We start from the raw sequence: 20,013 nt of genomic DNA, 5'->3' as shown, positions 1-20,013 counted from the left end.
GTGTAGTGGAGATTTGCCTCTCTTGTCACGGAAAGGCCACTCGTGTCACGGTGTTGCTTTTCACGGGCGTAGTCAGGTCCGAAGAGCAAAAAATATTCGAAGTTGATTGAACCGGCGATTGCAATTCTCCCTTTTTATAGTCCCATCGTTGGAATTTTTGACGCTTTGGTGATCACGCGTTCAAACCGCTCATTTTATGAGGCTCATTCGAAGTTCGAACTGATATGCATTCTGAAGCTTCTCATAAACGCGAGCATTCGTGTCTGTGGCGCCACGGTCGGATCAGAGGGCATACTGTGGCATCAGACTAACATCGGAGAGCTTTTTGAGGCGTATCGTCCACAGTTTTGACATCTTGTGGCCTCGCACTCAGATCAGTCGGCATACTTGTGGCCTCTCGTTTAAACTTTATAAACTCCAGCTCGAACCAGAGATCATACCCATACTGTGGTGTTTCATTCACAATTGACATTCTGTGGCCGCGCACTCAGACCAGTGAACACTGAGCATACTGTGGCCGCTCGTTCGAACGACAATATTTGACTTATGTAGCCTCTCAATCAGAATTTACGCAGTTTGCTGCAATATTCAATTACCCTTCAAATATACGTTCTACGTTTTCTCAACTCATTCACACAGAGAGCGTGCTTTTGGGCTTTGCGGCTGTAAATGATAGCATGCTGTTTCGGCTATCGTTTGTCTTTATGTGCTGTATCTATATGGAAGAGCATACGGTGCTGTTGAACATTTCCATATAGGCCTACAATACATAAATTCATCCTTAACTAATGAATGAACATGAACAATGAACATTGATTATACTCTGCACTATATAAATAAGGAGACTGCTATGCGATAATATATTAAATACTCATTCACAAGATAGAGACATGTGTTGCGAGCATGGTCTGTCCAAGATCGTTTCACATGCAATTACCAGCTCATGTAGTTCGCCTTTCGCAAACAATGCAGCAAACTTCCAGACTTCTTCCTAACAAGAATATCTGATCCATCCGTCATATCTACTCTGCACAGATAGGCTACATTGTAAGAACGTTATTCGATCTTCAACGCTTCGGCAAGGTTAGAAATGCCCCGAATATGCAGCGAGATTTTGTTGGATCCGAATGCTCCACGAATACTTTGAACATAGTTGGTTTGGTTATTATTTGTCTGCACTTTCAACGAAGAACAACAAATAAGGCGTAGTGGAATTTTAGGGGCCATCGTGAGTTGTGTCATGGCTTGACTAGATAATACGGACGCTGTCTTAAAATGTCAATATTGGGTGGAACATCGCGGCTCCTTGTCTGCGGACTAATCTAAAACAAATTTATTAACATGTCATCAACTTCACATCGCCCATCAAGTCTGCGTAAAGTAAGACAGCGTATTGCACACCGACAACTCTCAATATGATTAGTCGATCGTTACGAAAAGAGGAATATGATGCGTTTTTCGATTTTGCGTATTTCGATATTCTTGGTGTGTCTACATGTGGAAATTCAGGCGGATATGGTGCAACCTGACGATTGCGAAGTCCGAACGGTAGGGAGGATTGTGTCATATTTAGGAATCTTTATCTTTGTAATTCAGCAAGACCTCTGCGGCACGTGACATCGGAGTCCCGATACAACTGGATTAACGAAATAGAGAGAGAGCAATGGTTCTTAATCTTTTCAAAAATATCCTATAGGTCTGTCGCCCCCAGATGATGTATTTTAAAGACTGTAATAAAAAACAATTGCTAAGAGGTCAAAGTCCGGCCGTTTTCCCGGTTCGGACTTACTATTGGATAGGGTTACCATACGTCCTCCTTTAGAAGGATTTGTCCTCCGTTTTAAGGAAATTGGAAATGTCCTCCATTTTGGCAATCGTCCTCCTTTACAGCTTTTACAGCTAGGATAAGGGACAGGCTCAAGAGAAAATCGGTCTAAATGATTTGAAAGAATGGACGCTCGAGTGAGACATTCGGGAGTCGAATGAAAGTGATGACTTTTTTTTAATTTTTTTAGTCAACACAACATGATTTCCAGTTAATATTACTAATTCAGCTGAGAGAGAGAGAGAGATATGATATTCTTTCTCGCCTGCACCATCGAGATGCTTTGGCGACGGAGTTGCGATACGGCCCCATGAGGTCATCTAGTCTGCGCCCCCGTTTTTTTTTTCTCCTTCATGCTATCCGTGATTGCTGAGCGCCTAGCAGGATAGCTGCGGATACCATTTTTCGAGTCTTTGGTATGACCCGGCCGGGGATCGAACCCACGACCTCGTCCGCTCGAGAAGCCGGACGCATAACCATTACACTATCTCGCTCGGTTATCTCAGCTGTTTTCAATTTTCGGTATTTTTAGGACTAGGATTGGATTGGAAATAATTCGCGCTTGAATCGTGCCCGCGAACCACTCGACTAATTGACGATATAATAATTGTATGTGGTATATTCGGGATCAAATCAAGCTTGTTAGCCTATATCAACCATCGGGTATGGGCTCATATCATCTGGTTCCAGCCCGATGTACATCCCGAATTCACCTCTGCTATTGACAATACGGGGAGGTTAATTGTATGGTTTTATTGCTTTGTGTGACTATAGTAAATCATCTGAGAATGTGGTAGATATCTTTGCTCACATTGAATTTATTACGGCAACCCATATTATATAGGCATAACGTTTATATGCGATTTTGGGTCACAACACGAAACAGTATCATCCTTAATGATATAGGATGACCAAATATTACGATGATTTGATTTTGTAGCTTTCAAGAATATTTACTTATAATCATGTTAGCCGAGAAATTTCAAAGAATTTTGAATGTACAAAAGGCTCTCACTCTCAACAGTGGTACAGTGCTTATTCGATTTCGACACGCTGTGCGCTGCAGGATGCAATACCTAGTTCGAAGTATTTTGTGAAAAATAACCCGACTTAGAGTGACAGGAGTGTTTTAGCGGGAATTAGCGATCTAAAAGTACGCGTACTAAGTTTTACATGAATTATAGTAAACCACTGCATTCATGGGAATATGAAGCAGACATCGTCGGCATATATTTCACAAAATTACATGAGCTACACAAAGACACAGAGAACTCAGGGATAGCCTATATAGAAAGATTGTTCCATCATGTAATCATATTCATACGTCCTACCACACCATTTAATGCGACGCCATTTTCTTCAGCGCCCCCATAACGCCCATGAGCCCTTTCAACCCATTAAAAATCCAAATCACCCCCTGGGGGAGCTGGAATCAAGGTTAAGAACCACGGCGCTAGAGATTTCAACTCATTGACTTAAAGTTGTCAACGCAGGGCCCGTGACCCCAGTATAATCAATTGTTGGCTGATGTCAATTGTGTTGAAAATATACATCATGTATTTTGAAGATAACAAAAATTGCACTGATGTGCGGCCTGGTCTGAAAGCCAATTCCACTGTCCCGTTTCCTACTATACTCCAGGAATTCGAAGTTGGGTACTGCCCGTCAACATGTGATGTCAGGGATGAAGTACACCGCTTCTACGATGAAATGGAAAGATATCTGAGAGATCAGGACTTCTTTCTTCAGGAAGTTAAAAGCGATTTGATCCGACTCAGCGCTACATACGTCCAGCACGACCCCACCAAAGCATCAGGTATGTTCAGAAGTACATATTTGCAGATTTGTATGTTCCATTTGAAAAAAGCGGCCCACTTAAGCAGGACGATAGATACATAAAATGTAATGCAACCAGCAGGGCGACGCGTTGCGGCATTTGACTAACTTCATCCACGTGAAATTCGGGGTTTCACGATGGAATCACAGCGATACCATCAATCCTAGCGTTAATTCGTATTTTCCGTCTAATAAAGCGACCTAACCGATAATTACACACAAGCTGGTTAATGCGACCGGTACGAGACAGGGAGTTTAAGGTTTAAATTACCGCACTGTCACCTTTTCTAGTGCTGAGATGGATTTTACATTTTGGAGGGCGACCGACTAAAGTACGACTATAACTAGTGACTACGTGAAAGCTACATCAGGCTGATGGAAGCGAGGTTGGCTCAGTTGGCAAACGCGGACCACGTGAAACTTGTGGTACCGGGTTCTAATCACCGCACCACGGCCTTTCCCAGTATTAATATGGATTTTACGTTTCATGAAGCGACCGACTCTTGGCGGACTATAATTACCTAAAACAGGGGTCGGCAACCTTCTGCTAGTCACGGGCCACATTTCGAGTGCACAACATTTTGGCGGGCCGGAATTTTTCTTAATACTATAATTAACGCTCTCGTCGGTATATTATCCTACAATGCTGCAATCTCAATCATACATATAACAAAAAAAGCAAAACACATGTATTTAAACTTCAGCAACGCAGTATAAATGTGACACTTGGCGCAGCTTGCTTTGTGAAAGGTTTTCAACTTCTGGTAACGAGTCAGATGAAGCAAGAATCAGACCATATTCTGAATGGGCGTTGGAATACGTGATCTTAGGTTGCTCTTCGTGAATTTTATTGTTCAAAACTATTGTTCACATGCGTACGTGCTACCAAAAGTCGATGCCATTTCCTTTGCATTGTTGGTCAAGCTGGGATGAAGACCCATTTCAAGAACGTACTCTTTGTCAAAGTCATTCGGCGATATGCTCTTTGTATGAAATTTGTCATTCAATTCAACTGCATCGCATTTCAAATGGGCCCATTTGAAATTTTGTGGCAATGGTATTGGCGTCCACATTAAACGGAGTACTGAGTAGTCAGAATTTATTTTTTACAGAACGAATGTCGGAAAAGCGGGTGGAAATTCAGTAATTAAATTTCGTATATCACAGTTACAAATGTTTAGTGCTGGTACTAGGTTTAGGCCTACTCTCCTCCAGTATAGGAAAGTGAGCATATAATTTTCTTTGTACTGTTGACTTTCCCAGAGTCACAGTTTTGTTTCGAATGCGTCTCAACATCTCATGTATTTAGTTGTTTCCCCCTGAAGTTGCAAATTCAATTTGTTTTGATGTGACGTTAAATGTACTACGAAAGCAAGATTAGATACCCATTTTCGATGACAAGATTATGAGTCGGCGATGTTTGTATTTTCAAGGGAACTTGCTATTTCATTGCATCGCTGCTCGAATGCGCGAACATATACAAGACATCGCAATATTGATGCTCTACTTCTAGTAATATCTGAGGTAGGCTAACTGTCGGTGATTCAGTTTGTGAGACAAAATCAGCTTTCACCATTGTGTCCAAAACACTATTCAGGTTTGTTGTCTTGGCGTAAAATGTCTTCTGGTGAATTAAACTACAGATGACTAACATACGGAGGCTAGTTATCTATGATGAAACAGAGAAAGTTTGAGATTTTGTCATTGCGTCTGAGCAGAGGAACGGCACCTTTATTGTCGCACCCTATCTGAGTGGCAAACCCTTAAAAAAGTATGGTATACCTTCGGTTGCGCGATACACCTGCTTGATAAGTACTGGTCTAGTCTACTCTACGGACATTCTCCATCTCCTACTTTTAGTGCGAGATACTAGTCGACCGCCTTCGCACCAGTTTTATGGCGTAACAATGGACTACTACGACGTAGGATACTTTATATCGGAGCAATGCCGCATTCTTTCCAAGCAGTGCTGCACTGCAGATTGGAACTCATTACGAAACGGCGGGCCGTATTCTTGTGATAACTCAGTGTTGGGATGACTCGAGTCATGACTTGACTCGAGTCAGACTCGAGTCACTTTTTTGGTATGACTTGACTTGACTCGAGTCACTTTGCTAAAATGACTTGACTTGACTTGACTCGGCGTATCAGAAATGTGGATTTACTCGTGACTCGGAGCAAAATTCACGAGTCAATTTCAAGTCATCAAGTAATCGGTGTCGATCAAAATCACTGTATATCTTGCATATGTTCGGAATGTTCGCGAAATGCTGGTGTAACCCGTGAGAGCGACCAATCATTTAATGATCGTGCGTTTTACTGAGCCTCCATTGTTCTCTCACAAATAAATTGACCGCAAACGAAGAGATCGAAGCTTACATCTTACGTTGTCGCAAACTAGTATAGTAAAGTAATTTCCATTCTCTGTTTTACCTTAACCAAACGTTTTGTTTTATTGAAACTGAAATCGAATATAGTTTATACAGTCCTCAACCATTGGCGCAGGCTCGAATTGTATCATATCGATTTGTAAGTGCGTAATGTATTGCGTCTAATCAATTCGTATCTCTTCTCTATCTTGGCTGGTAACTATAAATTGAGGTTTAGCAGTTCTACGTATATGTGAGCGATATAGTGCCTTCTTGCATATATATTTAACTCTATATTCGTTCATCGGTTCAAAATCAATGACCACTCAATCTGTATTTCAGACAGCTAGCAAAATGCAATGACGTTATCATACCTCATACTTCGAAAAGACAACTTGAGTCAAATTGTGACTTGACTTGACTCGACTTGACTCGAGTCACCTCCAAAAATCGAGTGACTTGACTTGACTCGAGTCATCTTTGAAAATCGATTGACTTGACTTGACTCGAGTCAAAATGCCCAATGACTCGAAATGACTCGTGACTCGAAGGTAGTGACTTGATCCCAACACTGTGATAACTAATTATTTCGTCGCGGGCCGGATTTCGCTTGGCGGGCCGGATCCGGCCCGCGGGCCGTAGGTTGCCGACCCTTGACCTAAAACATACTGCAACCAACAGGCTGAGGCGGTAGATCAGTGGGCTAATGCGACCCGCGTGAATAGTGGGATTTCAGGTTCGGATTGCGCCACTGGTACCTTCTCTAGTGTTGATATGGATTTTACGTTTGATAAGTCACCTCATTCAGTAGGACTATAGGTACATAAAACCTAAAGCAACCAACGAGCAACAAAAAGATGTTCGTAGTTTACTGATGCGCGAAACACTAGCCTCAACAGCGCCACGATTCGTAGCGTTTACTTGCTTTCTGTTTGATAAAGCAACCCCCTCGACTAGGAGTATAAAGACGTTAAATTCACTGTGCAGGAGTTGGCGCAGTTGAATGTTGCATGCGTTGCGGCTACGCGGGACGCTGGTTCGTCTCTCGAAGGTAGCAATTTCCGTAGTGCTGCGGGGAGCCTGGGCTGACGAGTGCGCGAGATAAAGAGAGAGCGCCGCTTCGTACGCCATGATAAGATGAAAATAACAGGGGGTTTTACTGGTTTATTGAATAATATTTACGAATGAACAACATTGCGGGAGTTGCATATGAGGCCCGGTTGGGCTGCGTAGGGCGAACACGTTCGTCGATTGCTTCGGCAGGTCTTCGGCATCGCGTACTCGGACCGTTCCCTTGCTTTGACGATTACAGGAGACGTGCAGATTACTTCGGTGCGTGCCTGCCGAAAAAAATTGATTTTATCACCTGAAGTCAACACAAATCAACTACCTGCAGTCATCGTACGTACAAAATACAAATACAACAATCAGATTATACGCTAATACTTTTACGGCACATAAGAGATCGAAGGTGACGACGCGTTTCAACGATAGACTATCGGCAATTTGTGAAGCGGATGCATTAGGCGCACAACCGATTTACAGTATCCGGATTCCAGCTATCTGTCCAATGTCCATACTGTGTACTCGTTTTATATCTTGGGAAGATATGCTCATTATGTATACCGGAAGATCGCCAAATCATTTAGATACTAAGCAAAGCAGCTCTCATCGTAAAGAGGGCGATATCACCGCAAAGGTATTATGCTCAACGCGATATATACCTCAATATGATATCAATGAGCTATAATTAGGGTAAAGCGAGATAATTTAGTTCGAGAAAATATAGTGCGCAGTCGTGTATCCGTGAATTTTAGTCCGAATTATTTTACTTTTTAGATGAGAATTCCACTTTACGGGACGCCATGGTAAAGCTCTCTGCAGAAGTATCGGTCCAAAAACGTCAATACGACGCTGTACGACGGAAGACAGACCAGCTGAACTCAGAATTACAAAGTATGGACATAGAACCAGAGCTGGTTAAAGTAGTCGACGTTGATACCCAAGTAGAAGTAGAAGTAGAAGTTAGTCCCCAAATCTGTTTTCATTTACGAGTAAAGTTACGATTTTTAAGACATGTCGAAACTGCTTCACGAGAAAGTAAGCCTACAAAATCACGACATGAAAAGTACTCAAGAAAGTATAGTTTCAAAAGGTAGGTTTGCTGGTGGGGTCGCAGTCTTTTAACAGTTAATAATATGTGGCGACATTCTAAATTGCATCGTGCATATTCGCGACTAACGAGAAGCGACTAGTAAAACAACAAATAGGTGTAATTCTCAAAAATCAAATTCAGTAACCGCGACACAAGGGCAATTTCGTAGTTATGACTACTTCAGTCATAAATAGTACGCAAATAATATCCAAACGATACAAAAGGGAATTAGTTTCCCATAAAAACTGATAAGAAGAAGTGAAGCACTTGAGTAAGTTAGTGCAAGTAGGAACAATCTACTCAAGTACTCCGTATAGGTGGAGTACTCCGTTAAAGACCACCTCCATCTACAACTGTACAGTGTATATGCGTGAAAATCATCTCGCGCCCAGCCAAGTATAGCCGCGGACTGAAGATTGTGACGTCATCTACGTTCACTACGTCACCGCTGACACTTGATTATTAAACTCTCCCTCAAAATTATCATCCCTGCTAAGCGTATGCTCAATGAGCATTACTCATGCTTTCACCATTTCCAATTTATATAAAGTTATGAATTGCTTATGTACACAGATCTCCTACGCGAACTCGCGACCATCCGCCATCATTGCCAGAACTTCTGTAACGACGACGACGACCGTAACTATCTTATCGATATGCCGCCGACCGGCGTGATCTTTTACCGGATATATTCCGTTTAGAAATAACGCCGCAAAACGTGGAACCGCCGGGGTCGCGGGTCAACGGTGGCTGTGGCGACGACGACACGTTATGCTTGAAAGCGGCCCAAAGAGCGTCGGCCACTATGATTCGCGAGTCAGAAGATGGCGCGGTGTGTCCGCTGTTCGAGGCGCCGCAGGCGAAGAGCTGCGCTGAGCTTCACAGCAAGGGACATCGAGGTAGCACATCCAGTCAGGGTTCCACAACTAGAAAATATTCAGCTTCTCCAAAATATATTAGAATTTTCCCAAATTTTATTAGGATTATAATTACTGAGTTCGCAAAAACTAGGACATAGAATAATTAGAAATAAATAATTAGAAATATATATAACGAAAATCAAGTTCAGTTCATATCAACTCAGAATTCATTCTCGTAAGCATGGGAATGGCGCACTATGCAGTTGTCCTGTAGCATTTTCAGGAAAACCAGAAGTTGGATTAGAATTAAAATTAGAGCATAGACACTTTTCACAAATTAGATAACCGACATTTCGCGCTAACTCAGTGGTTCCCAACGTGGACAATATCGCCCCCAGTGGGCGATTTTGAGAAACAAGGGGAGAAAATACCTTAGGGGCGATAGGGGCGGGCGATAATTTTAGAACGTCTTGTGAGATATGAAGCAAAAAAGGTCAACTCAACGGAAAGTAGACCCGGGAACCGGTTTTACGAGCACCTACTCGGAAAAAATCACTCTTTTTAGTCAATTCTACAACGATCGCAATTGAATAAACACAGCAGGTGAATGAACTTCCCGTTTATAGATTTGTGTCGAGCTGGATAAGGGGGCGAAGAGTCGAAACAGGTTGGGAACCACTGGGTCTAGCTAGTCTGATTAGGAAACTTGAAGAAGGCTGGTTGTCATATTCATTGGTCAGTGATGGACGATCGAATCTAACACAATAATATTTCATATCAAGACAGCGGCATATATCGGATCACTCCGCGAAAGCCCGTGAACTCGTTCTACGTTTTCTGCGACATGGATGTAATACGATGAATCGTCGATCGGGTTCATATTTCTTTAATTTTGGTTAACGTTTTTAGGATTCGGGAGGTGGTTGGACTGTTGTTCAGAGACGGGTTGACGGTTCCGTGGATTTTAACAGGACCTGGGCAGAGTACGCAGCCGGTAATGAATCGAACCTCGTCATAGTCCGCAGTTGTTACCAATTTCAGAACGAATCACGATTAGGGATGAGAAAAACCGAGCGTGTATGAACGATTCGATTACGAATAGTTGTGTAAATACTTTAAAAAAAAAACTGGTAGTATGAGCCTACGCGGACGATTTGCACCCAATATAGTCGCCGTATGCGATATGGATTGGTTCAAATATATTTTTTGGGCCGTTTAAGGCAGGTGACGGAAGCCTTTTTCGTCAAAGGAGTCATCCTTACAATGCATTTTCAATAGTCAATGTCACTTCACACTGACGTCACCATTTAAAGACTTGTTACGTCATGGCCAAAAAACAAACAAAAAACAAACCATAAAAGCACGTCGTAAAACGGGCCATGTTTCAAACATGTATGCTTGAATTCATTTTTGTTTTAAATGCAACCCTACACTGATCACTTCTTCAGAAAATTGCTATTTGCACTATAATGCGAGTAGACGTGTCCTACATGTTTTGGATCTTACGACCGGATTAATCGAAGGTTTCAAAGTTTCCACGGTGGGAAAAAAGCATCGAAACTATGTAATTTTCGTAGATAATAAAACTCTTAGAGAAAAGGGCGTTTAGTTTCAGTGCTTGAGAAAAACGTCTCTCAGTTTCCGACTCGAATCGTTACAATTAATATACTCGATTCGGATTCGAGCACTCGAATCATTCTGCCAGGTCGAAGTCAGGAATAATTTAAATTGTAGCGCCGGCACAAACCATATTATCAAGACGATTCTGCTCGTTTTCTGGAAATACCCTATCAGAAATACAGGCACAATCAAAGTTCGAGCTCAGAGCAATGTGAAGATTGCCTAATCGGTCGAAAGGCACCACAATCTTTAAAATTTCAAATTTTCGCGGAAAAGGGTGCAAGTGTCCCCGTTTATGCTATTTTGATCGCATAAGAATTAAACTTGCCTTTTTCTGTTTAGGTTTTGGCCAGGCGTCCTGTTCAACAGAGTTCTGGCTGGGAAATGAGAATCTTGTTGAGATTGGCAAAGCTGGGTTTCAGACCATTCGCATCGTCATGACAGACTGGGATGACGTAACTAGAGTGGCGCAGTACTCCTACTTCAAAGTCAATTCTGCCGAGCACCTTTACACCGTTCAACTGTCATACTACGAACAAGATGTGAGCAACTGCTCTGATTCTATGATGTAAGGTAATTTCTTATGTTGCCAATCTACAAACAGGACACCCTGAAATCAGCATTATCCACCGCGTTATCGTGAATATACCGCGGAATCATTATCAAAAATATCTATGCAATACAATTTGCTAGAAGTGTTGACTAATACTTGTGATCACATATATAGCCCTTTACTATATGATACCTATTCGTGCTTGGACATATAAACACTATATCGGATACCGGTGCAGATGCACCATCACAGTGAAACGAGCTCTACCTCTATGGATGACAACTCGGGTCGCGATAGACATCGACCCAATCAACCAAGCGCAAACATTCCGATGTTGTTCTTCAGAATTTCAGGACCACAAACTCGTGCGAAATTTTCTTCGCGGGACAAAAAGTTGCACTTGACGCAATCTTGTCTGAATACGTTCGAAGGCTGGTGGGCCGACTCATGTCAGGGGGCGAACCTGAATGGATTTTATCATGAAGGTAATTAATTGTGGTAAAATTGCTATTGCTGGATATTGTTATTAGGCGAGTACATTTATTACCAGGTACTTTCGACCCGCGGTTACAACCCACGGGAATAATATGGCCATCATGGAGGGGAAGAAAATATTCTTTACGAAAAACAGAAATTAAGCTGCGCCCTTATGGTTTCGATGGGAGATCGTAATGAACTACACAATAGATATTATATACTGTTTGTTATTTCAAAGAGACCTGATGACTGAAAGAAATATAATGTGATTGGCGGGAATTTGAGTTTCAGACTCGCAGTTACCTATCTTATATACTTTTGATAACTCTTTAACAACAATGGACACTTGGACAGCGTGAATTTAGAGTTTGGGTTATCGTGTGGACTGTAAAATTTCAGTGTTTTATCGACGAATACAGAGTGGCCTTATTTATCTCGCATATCGTATATCTAAGGCCAAGCACTATATGGTGAAATCTCTGGAGTTGCGTTGAAGTGGAACTTCCTCGAGGTGTATTACATGCTCATTCGTGATCGTGTTCATGACTTTCTTAACTGAACAGAATATTTGTCTTCAAAATAAGGCATAGTAGGGCCTACATATTCTTTTCGTACTCGTAACGTCTGTTCGTGACGAGTTAGGGAAACTTCCACACTTTATTTCGTTAATCAATGAGCTGCTTATTCCCGCATTAATATTTGTTTACATCTTGATTAATGATGAGCTTGAAACGAATTGAAGACTATTTTCGATACCAAAGTTTTCCGCATAACAGTCCAGATATGACATGGCAATTTTCCTACGCTGTCGGCAATGTCCTAATTGTTCTCATCCACACGGTTTCAAATCGCATATTCTTGTCTGAATGCTTTTTTTCCGAAAGTCCAAATAGGATTCGCGAGACAACCGACTATCTATCGCGACACTTTCGGGAATTAGTAAGGCAGTCGGAAGAGTGTACTAACTTTGACAAGAAGTCCGCATCATGTCAAGGTCGTGGTGTACGGAAGAGGTTAATCTGCTCGTTGGGAAGGTAGAAGAAAACTATCATGTTCTTACCGGAGACATATCCGGTTCGAAAACAAAGGCAATGGTTGACGGAAGGTGGTCGGAAATGACCGAAACAATAAATGCCGTAGGCTTTGGACCGAAGTTGGAGGCAGAAAGAGTAAAAACAAAGTGGTTCGACTTGAAGTCTCTTGCAAAGAAATATGTGACGGACTACAAAATAATTAGGCAGTACTGGGAGTGGTGAAAATGGAGCAAGATATCCTTTGGAATTGTATTTTAGAATAGCAAGCTTCATTGGAGGAGCTATTTTTGCAGAAGGCATCCCGGGTTCACAAAACTGTGATCTGACATAGGCCTACCTGCCATCAGCTGCTGGCACATCCGAACCGATTCCACATGATAATTTGAATACTACCACGTCATTGACACCAGTGACCAGAAAAAGAACCACCCCGGCGAATGACTATCGCCTGCCACCCGACAGAGTCAAACTAAGCCGACAAGAACAGCAGGGGAAGAAATTGTGAAGGCTGAACTTGAGATTAAATATTGTATAATGTAAATTCAAGCGGAACTCCGCGCGACTAATACGATTTTTTCAAAATTCCCAGTCGAGTTCAAAAGGCACAACGAGATTGCATCGCAGAGGTTGAACCCTCAAACCTATAATGGACAGTCCAGCAGCTAAGCAAAAAATACAAGATCCTGTATCCTGACCTCATAATTCTACTCTCTCATATGCATAGCCTACATATAAAGATTTTGGATTACGAGTAAATATACAAATACTGCAGCGAATGATGATGGCGATGCCTGGGGTATTCAATGATGAACTCCACATTCATCTGCCATTGCTATGCCTGTTCAATAGTATCATCATGTATATGCGAATGCAATTTCTTGTTATCGGTTCTTCCTAGATTCTATTCAGATAATTAGTAAGACGCTGAGACCATTACGATTCAGACAGGACACATCAACCTATATAGCGAAATAGTAAGAACACTGAATTAAAAAGCCACTATATGTCAGTGAGTGAACAACAATCACTAACAAAAAGATTGCTCTTCTGCGTTACTGTCGCTTTAACACCTGATGAAGGAGCAGAGCTCCGGAAGCTCGTGTAATTAAAAAAGTTATATTCATTTACAAGTGGCCGTTGGATAGGGTGCGGAAGCTACCAAGGTCTTACGTTTGTACATATCGCCTGCTAACGGCGGTCGGCGCAACAAAGTATGTAACAAAAAGATGTAATAGTAATAGTATCGTAAAATCAAACCTCTGGATTCGTACATTTTGATTATGACAAAACAGACATGAGATGAATCAAAAGATGTCGATTCAATCTTTTGACTTTGCGCCCACTATGTGTTGACAGATTGCACTAGTTTGCAGTTTCACGTAGCACGTCAGCATGTAAATGTCATCGGAAAGAATGCTGCGTAGAATGGAACAAACAATCCCGTACTCTAAAATCCACAGTAAAGATAACTTCCGAAAATATTTGCGTTCATGTCTCATAATGAACGTATAAGACCTAATCTTTGTTGATCTCTTCGTAAGAATTATTTATTTGCCACGACATTAACGCAGTTCAGAGAAATAGAAATTCAAAATATTTGATAGAATGGAAATGTGTCTCTTATTACTAGTAAGTGACAGCTATTTCATTACGTAAAATGCCGCATTTTCGGGTAGAAATTTAGTATGTAACATCTGTTTCAGCTATTTGAAACGGCGCGCTTTCTTCAAGTAAGCAGCGGACAAGAGTTTTGTGGGAATTTAAGATGGGTAATTACATTGATAAGTAATTGACAAGCATAGGGGTATTTTTGCATTAGGTACGATCTTCAGAACTCTACATGCCCAACTGAGGAACTCCTTCATAAGATACAGGTGGAAAAGAAGGCGCTATTGAACTCCAGAGTAAAGGCAGCAATGATAGATCTTGATAACGTTAGGAACACTCACAAACAGATTCAAACATCAGCCGGTACTGGAATTGAAAATGACATCAGCCACATTGAATTCATACAAATGCGCTCAATGTATCAGAAAGCTACCGGAAAAGAAAGAAGGAATTGGCAGACGTTATAAGGTTGAGTAGAAAGACCGATACAGTAATTTCGGACGTTGATATCGCCGGCACAGCTACTCTCAACAAGGAACTTCACGCTGCAATCAAAGCTGCGAATGTAAGTTGTGTATGACGCAGCAGATGTCGCTCGATATGATTAACATAGCTAGTATTTCGCAGGTCGAATCCCTTTCCCTGGACTATTCCTGTAAGAGTCGTGCTTACCGAGAAAAATTCGCACGAGGAGACAAAAGAATTCCGGTTTTAACTGGGAGAAATTGCGCCGAAATCCACAGCAAAGGCGGTAGAAAGAATGGTTTCTACTTCATTCGTCCAATGGGATCAAACAGACTAATCAAAGTATGTGATTGAGCACACGGAATTATTACTGAACTCAAAATATATATCTTCTTTAGAACTTACTGAAACCTATGAAGTATTATACCTCTCGAAGCATAAATGAATAAAGATAGCAGTAGGGGCCTATATGGCTAAGATAATTAATAGGTTTTAGCAGGGTTGTAATGACTCGAGTCATGACTCGACTCGAGTCACGATTTTTTTGTGACTCGACTTGACTCGAGTCACTTTCTTGAAATGGGAAAATGACTCGAGTCGACTCGAGTCAATATTTGGATTGACTCGACTTGTACTCGAGTCATTACGCATGACTCGACCCAAGTCATTGACTCGGCTTATTTTATATGACTTGAAGATGAAGAAATTTGCAAATCGTAATGGCTAGATCAACGCATCTGACGAATTCTGCCGCCATCGCTATTTGTCACCACTGCTTCCGATGCACTCGTCTGATATCAGATATGCGGCCGTAAAAACAACAGACAATGGTACATATTAGCAATGCACTGCACAAAATAATCCAGTGATAAAGGTGTAATAGATCCTCCGCAATCAATGTACTCAAGACTTTTCTATTATACAAGCAAACAATCGAAGCAAAGTTCAATTAGAGCCAATGCAATGACTCAGATGGTCAAGTGCTTGGAAGAGCTAGACTGATAAGCTCTTGTGTGGATTTGAAGCTCTTCAGTGTGGTTCAAAAATGCTTGTCCATTCCTGCATCTAGTGCACCATTGGAACGTGTATTCATTAGAGGTGGGTATATTCTAAGGTAGGGTTGCCAGACGTCAGGAATTTCCCGGACATGTCCGGAATTTCACTGTTAAAACTGCATCCCGGATGAATTTCGATAATATGCCTAACTGTCTGGAATTTTGAAGCAAGCTCGTATTTTTTTCCTAAATCCATATAAACAATATTATGTTTGGGTAGATTTATGCTACGTGAAATTTTTGTTCGCGCTACGCGCGATTTAGTATCACATGTGTCGGCTTTAATATGGGGACTACCACCCTCGCAAAAACTGCGATCAAAGATAAATAAAAATAACATTCATTTACAGAAATAAGTCTAATTGTAATCGCAATTACAAATACAAGATAACGGTATATTCGTAGAGTCGGTTTACGCCGTTTCAATGCTTTATTCAAAGATAGAGGTTCTAAACCTGGGGGTAAGTTGCCTTTATTGTTGGGTTCGTGAAGATGTTGAATGCAATCAAATCAGTTTCCAAATATGCCGTGGATAAGTCTGGGCAAATGTGCCGACCTTTAATTAGTAATCAGCCTATCAAATTTTGAGTTGGGCCACGGAACATTTTCATATTGGAAATGGAGTCGTGACCATAAACGGTTGGATACCAGCAGGTGTGCGGTGTTTATATAGCTCAGTGATGCATTGCGCACAGGCATTAGGCTGATAAATAATCCTATCGATGTGACATGAGCATGACTTTACTATGTACAATTACTATGTACAATTTTAAGAAGTATTCGGAAAATTTGAAAAAATGATTTTGAACAGCTCCGTTGTACAATTATTTCTCCAATGCTGTAACTGCGATGTAGTCTGTAATGCAATTGGGAAAACCTTTAGTAATATCAAAATGTATCCGTTCTTTTGTCACTGCACATAGCTGCATGCACGCTTTTACAGCATGCTGGCCTGGTGAAAATACCTCTCCAGACATAAACATGCATTTGTTGATTCTCTATTAGCTGGTATCTAGACGCGAATTCGTTGGTTCTATATCAGATAGCATGTAGACGTGAATTCGTTGGCTCCATCAGCTATTTATGAGCTGTCGTCGATGTGATCGAAAAAAAAACTAAATGCTTATATTTGTGATGTATATCGGACTGACATGACAAGACAGATATTTGATTTTAAGTTCTAAGATTAGTAGAATTATCATATTGGCCTGTCTTGTCGATCTGTAGCATCGGAATTCGACATCACCCAAGCAGGATTGAAAACATGAGTTGAACGTGACTTCAATACTGTGACTCGGACTCGGACTCGAGTCATAACACCATGACTCGGACTTGACCCTTTAAACGGGGACTTGGACTCGGACTCGACTCGGTGATGAACTGAAAATGACTCGACTTGACTCGAGTCAAAACCTCAAAAGTAAGATTGACTCGTGACTCGGAACCATGTGACTTGGTTACAACCCTGGGTTTTAGCAATAATTGCACCGTGTCGTGCCGTGCTGTGTACTGTATTATTGAAATCCGTACATGTTTTACTCATGGAGTATCGATAAGTCCGTTTTGAAAATCGCGTCGACGTGAAATTGTAACTCCGACAACGACCTTTCGAAGGTCTACTGCGACATGAAGGACAGCGGTGGAGGCTGGACAGTTATCCAGCGACGATACAACGGGCAGGTAGATTTTGACCGCAACTGGGAGGACTACAAATGGGGTTTCGGGCAGAAGGAACATAACAAAAACTGGGAATACTGGATAGGAAATGAATACATTCACATGTAAGCGAATCTTTCCAACACAAGAATATACGATGCATTCATCTACAAATTTGACGCAGGTCGACACGACAAAACTTGACAGAACTGAAAATCGACTTGTTATCGTGGGATGGTGTGGATAGATTTGCGATATATAGGTATGTTAAGTCATTGCATGTTACGGCAAATATGTTCGTATTATCGTGCAGCATTGGTTTTAAAGATATTTCGCCGTCGATGATGAAATGAATGGATACAAGCTAAAAGCCATTGATGGATATTTAGCGGACCCAGCGGGCAACGTGGGCGATGCCTTAGGAACAAACACACAGAGCGTATGTTCCAACAACACAACTCCGAATATCGTCGCAGCTGGTCATCGCGGGGTAGAGTTTACCACAAAAGACCATGACAACGACCGCACTCAGGGAAATTGTGCCGGTAATCGAATAATTATACCTTGGCTGATGTAATATCTTTATATTATCAGAAGTTTTTCACAACAAAGTAACTATTGCCGTAAACATATGTGGTCAGAAACGAAGTACTTCTACGTTTTCACAGTACTGAAGTAGATTTTGCCTACCTATACCAGGGCGTACTCCAGTGGGCATGTTTTTCGACTACTCATGGTTTTACTAATTTGAGGTAACATTGCATCCCTTTCATGTGTGAAATATATATTTCTTCTTGTAATCGAGTATATAAAGTTCTATACTTGAGATCGCTGACTACACTGACCACCAATGGTTGTATAAAAGACTACGAGGGTGGGCATTCGGCAACTCTCCATCAAATGTCAAAATATCAACAACTCGCGCGGGCCTGCCAAAAATTTTCACGTGTATTTATTTTTTATCGATTCACGGCTGATACCATATCCTGCGGGATTTTCGAGTGGTCTTGAACCCAACAATTCATTTCAGATCACGGAAGAGGGGGTTGGTGGTACAGCGACTGTTTCTCGGCCAATTTGAATGGCATACGTAAACGTACTACACAACAGCTTCCTGTCGGCACTGCGAAAGGTACAGTGCAAATAGACTGTTCGACTAATCTTATACATTCCAAATACCATAAATTTCACACAGTAAGCGACGGGATCATCTGGAATACGTGGCGAGGATGCCACGAATCGCTCAAAGGATCGACGATGAAAGTCAGGCCGCTTGCTTTCAGGCCGGATCAAAATCCTATTCTACCGGACAGGCAAGAGATTGCGAGACGACGAAAGATGAATGATATGAAAATCATAAGGCGACTTTCAAGGCGGTGGAGGAGAAGTTCGGCGCGCAGGAGAAAACAAAGACGAATTTTAAGATATCACCGAAATTAACGAAGCGTTTATTTGTTGTCCAATATGTAAATATATGTAGCGATCATGGCACACGAAGATCGAAGAATCATAATGATATCTAGATCGCGAACATCCCAGCTGAAAGTTCTAAATTTATAGGCTATACCGTGAAGTGCGCATATTGTTAAAGGTGCTCAGGATAGCGTGTAGCCAGAAATCGGCTTTATAGAAGTGGTTCTTCACCGGCGTTCACACGAGCCCCACGGGTTCGCTGAGTCAGTCTCAGGGGTTCGATGGACGCCAGGACACACACACGACTCATGCAGCATAGAAGTAACACTGATCTGCAGTAAATACTAATCATAATCGTTTGTTATGTGTCAAAATCATGTCTCAATGATTTTATTCTTTTGACGTTGTTGTTGAGGCACGGTTCATTTTGTGCGCCAGTAGGCCTATCCTATAGTGATATATTATTATAGATGTGTAGTATGGTATATTTTTGTTTTTGTGACCAGACAAAAAGTTGGGAACGCAGAACGCTTACAGATTAGTTCAATATCCTAGTAAATGTGAAGAACCACTGTTTTACGGGAAGTAAATCTATTTTGGTGTATTGATTCACGAACAGAGCGGTGCCAGCAGGCAGTGGAAAACGTATATCAGTGGTTGCACAATGGTGTAAATGCACTGTCTTTTCGCTAAGATCGTAGAAGTATATATTCGGACTTACTATACGTAATTGTAGAGATATATTTAGAATTCGGACTGAACTATCTCTTAAATATATTCATACAATCAATTTGACAGTGAGTGTGCCCGAGCACAATAGAAGGAACATCAAAATGGCGCGGAAAACCTGAATTTGTGAGAAAATCAAGACATCCATAGGCCAACGCTTTTTCTCGCTGGTATAGAATCGAGATTCACAGAAAATTGGTTTGAGTAACATGTTGTCGGACATGTATATTGTATCCATTTTATCGTGTCATACATACACATTCTGATAGAAAAACCAGAGGTGGTAAAATATAGTCGTTGAGGACACGTACTTATAGATGTAGTGAAGTGAATCCCTGCTCAATTACAAGTAGAAGTA

The 20,013-nt window shown here is 41.5% G+C and overlaps 2 protein-coding genes across 4 annotated transcripts; both read left to right on the top strand.

The window, feature by feature from the left end:
• The first annotated feature begins 61 nt into the window (after positions 1–61).
• LOC145458119 (fibrinogen-like protein 1) lies at positions 62–12,917 on the top strand. Of its 3 annotated transcripts, XM_080336452.1 has the most exons (10): positions 62–1,548; positions 3,467–3,641; positions 7,870–7,986; positions 8,759–8,824; positions 8,887–9,084; positions 9,828–9,895; positions 9,955–10,039; positions 11,008–11,233; positions 11,564–11,703; positions 11,769–12,133. In XM_080336452.1, the coding sequence occupies exons 1-10, from the start codon at positions 1,447–1,449 to the stop codon at positions 11,888–11,890; spliced, it is 1,299 nt and encodes a 432-aa protein (XP_080192578.1). In that variant the 5' UTR covers positions 62–1,446; the 3' UTR covers positions 11,891–12,133. The 3 variants fall into 3 exon arrangements, with proteins under 3 accessions (XP_080192578.1, XP_080192579.1, XP_080192577.1); XM_080336451.1 differs by lacking the exon at positions 62–1,548 and having other exon boundaries at positions 2,351–3,641; positions 11,769–12,917; XM_080336453.1 differs by lacking the exons at positions 62–1,548; positions 11,769–12,133 and having other exon boundaries at positions 2,341–3,641; positions 11,008–11,238; positions 11,564–11,697.
• Positions 12,918–13,067: 150 nt separating this feature from the next.
• LOC145458118 (fibrinogen-like protein 1) lies at positions 13,068–19,929 on the top strand. Its single transcript, XM_080336450.1, has 10 exons — positions 13,068–14,358; positions 14,433–14,498; positions 14,562–14,700; positions 14,763–14,902; positions 14,965–15,144; positions 17,472–17,638; positions 17,698–17,775; positions 17,841–18,058; positions 18,544–18,645; positions 18,709–19,929. Exons 1-10 carry the CDS (start codon positions 14,335–14,337, stop codon positions 18,951–18,953), a joined length of 1,359 nt encoding a protein of 452 aa, XP_080192576.1. The 5' UTR covers positions 13,068–14,334; the 3' UTR covers positions 18,954–19,929.
• Positions 19,930–20,013: the final 84 nt, after the last annotated feature.

This window comes from Botryllus schlosseri, chromosome 15, assembly GCF_051294905.1.
Source record: "Botryllus schlosseri isolate E-star chromosome 15, Bs_hap1, whole genome shotgun sequence".
Lineage (NCBI taxonomy): Eukaryota > Metazoa > Chordata > Ascidiacea > Stolidobranchia > Styelidae > Botryllus > Botryllus schlosseri.
Note: the sequence above shows the minus strand (reverse complement) of the source record. Positions and strands in the feature narration are given on the sequence as shown.

Bases quoted from the DNA above. Each gene is read 5' to 3' on its own strand.
- LOC145458119 (XM_080336451.1), top strand. From the start codon at position 3,353: ATGTCAATTGTGTTGAAAATATACATCATGTATTTTGAAGATAACAAA. The intron at 9,085-9,827 runs GTAGCACATCCA...TTTCATATCAAG, and splicing joins TCACAGCAAGGGACATCGAG to ACAGCGGCATATATCGGATC. The intron at 11,234-11,563 runs GTAAGGTAATTT...GTTGTTCTTCAG, and splicing joins AACTGCTCTGATTCTATGAT to AATTTCAGGACCACAAACTC.
- LOC145458118 (XM_080336450.1), top strand. From the start codon at position 14,335: ATGGAAATGTGTCTCTTATTACTA. The intron at 14,903-14,964 runs GTAAGTTGTGTA...AGTATTTCGCAG, and splicing joins CTGCAATCAAAGCTGCGAAT to GTCGAATCCCTTTCCCTGGA. The intron at 15,145-17,471 runs GTATGTGATTGA...GACCTTTCGAAG, and splicing joins GATCAAACAGACTAATCAAA to GTCTACTGCGACATGAAGGA.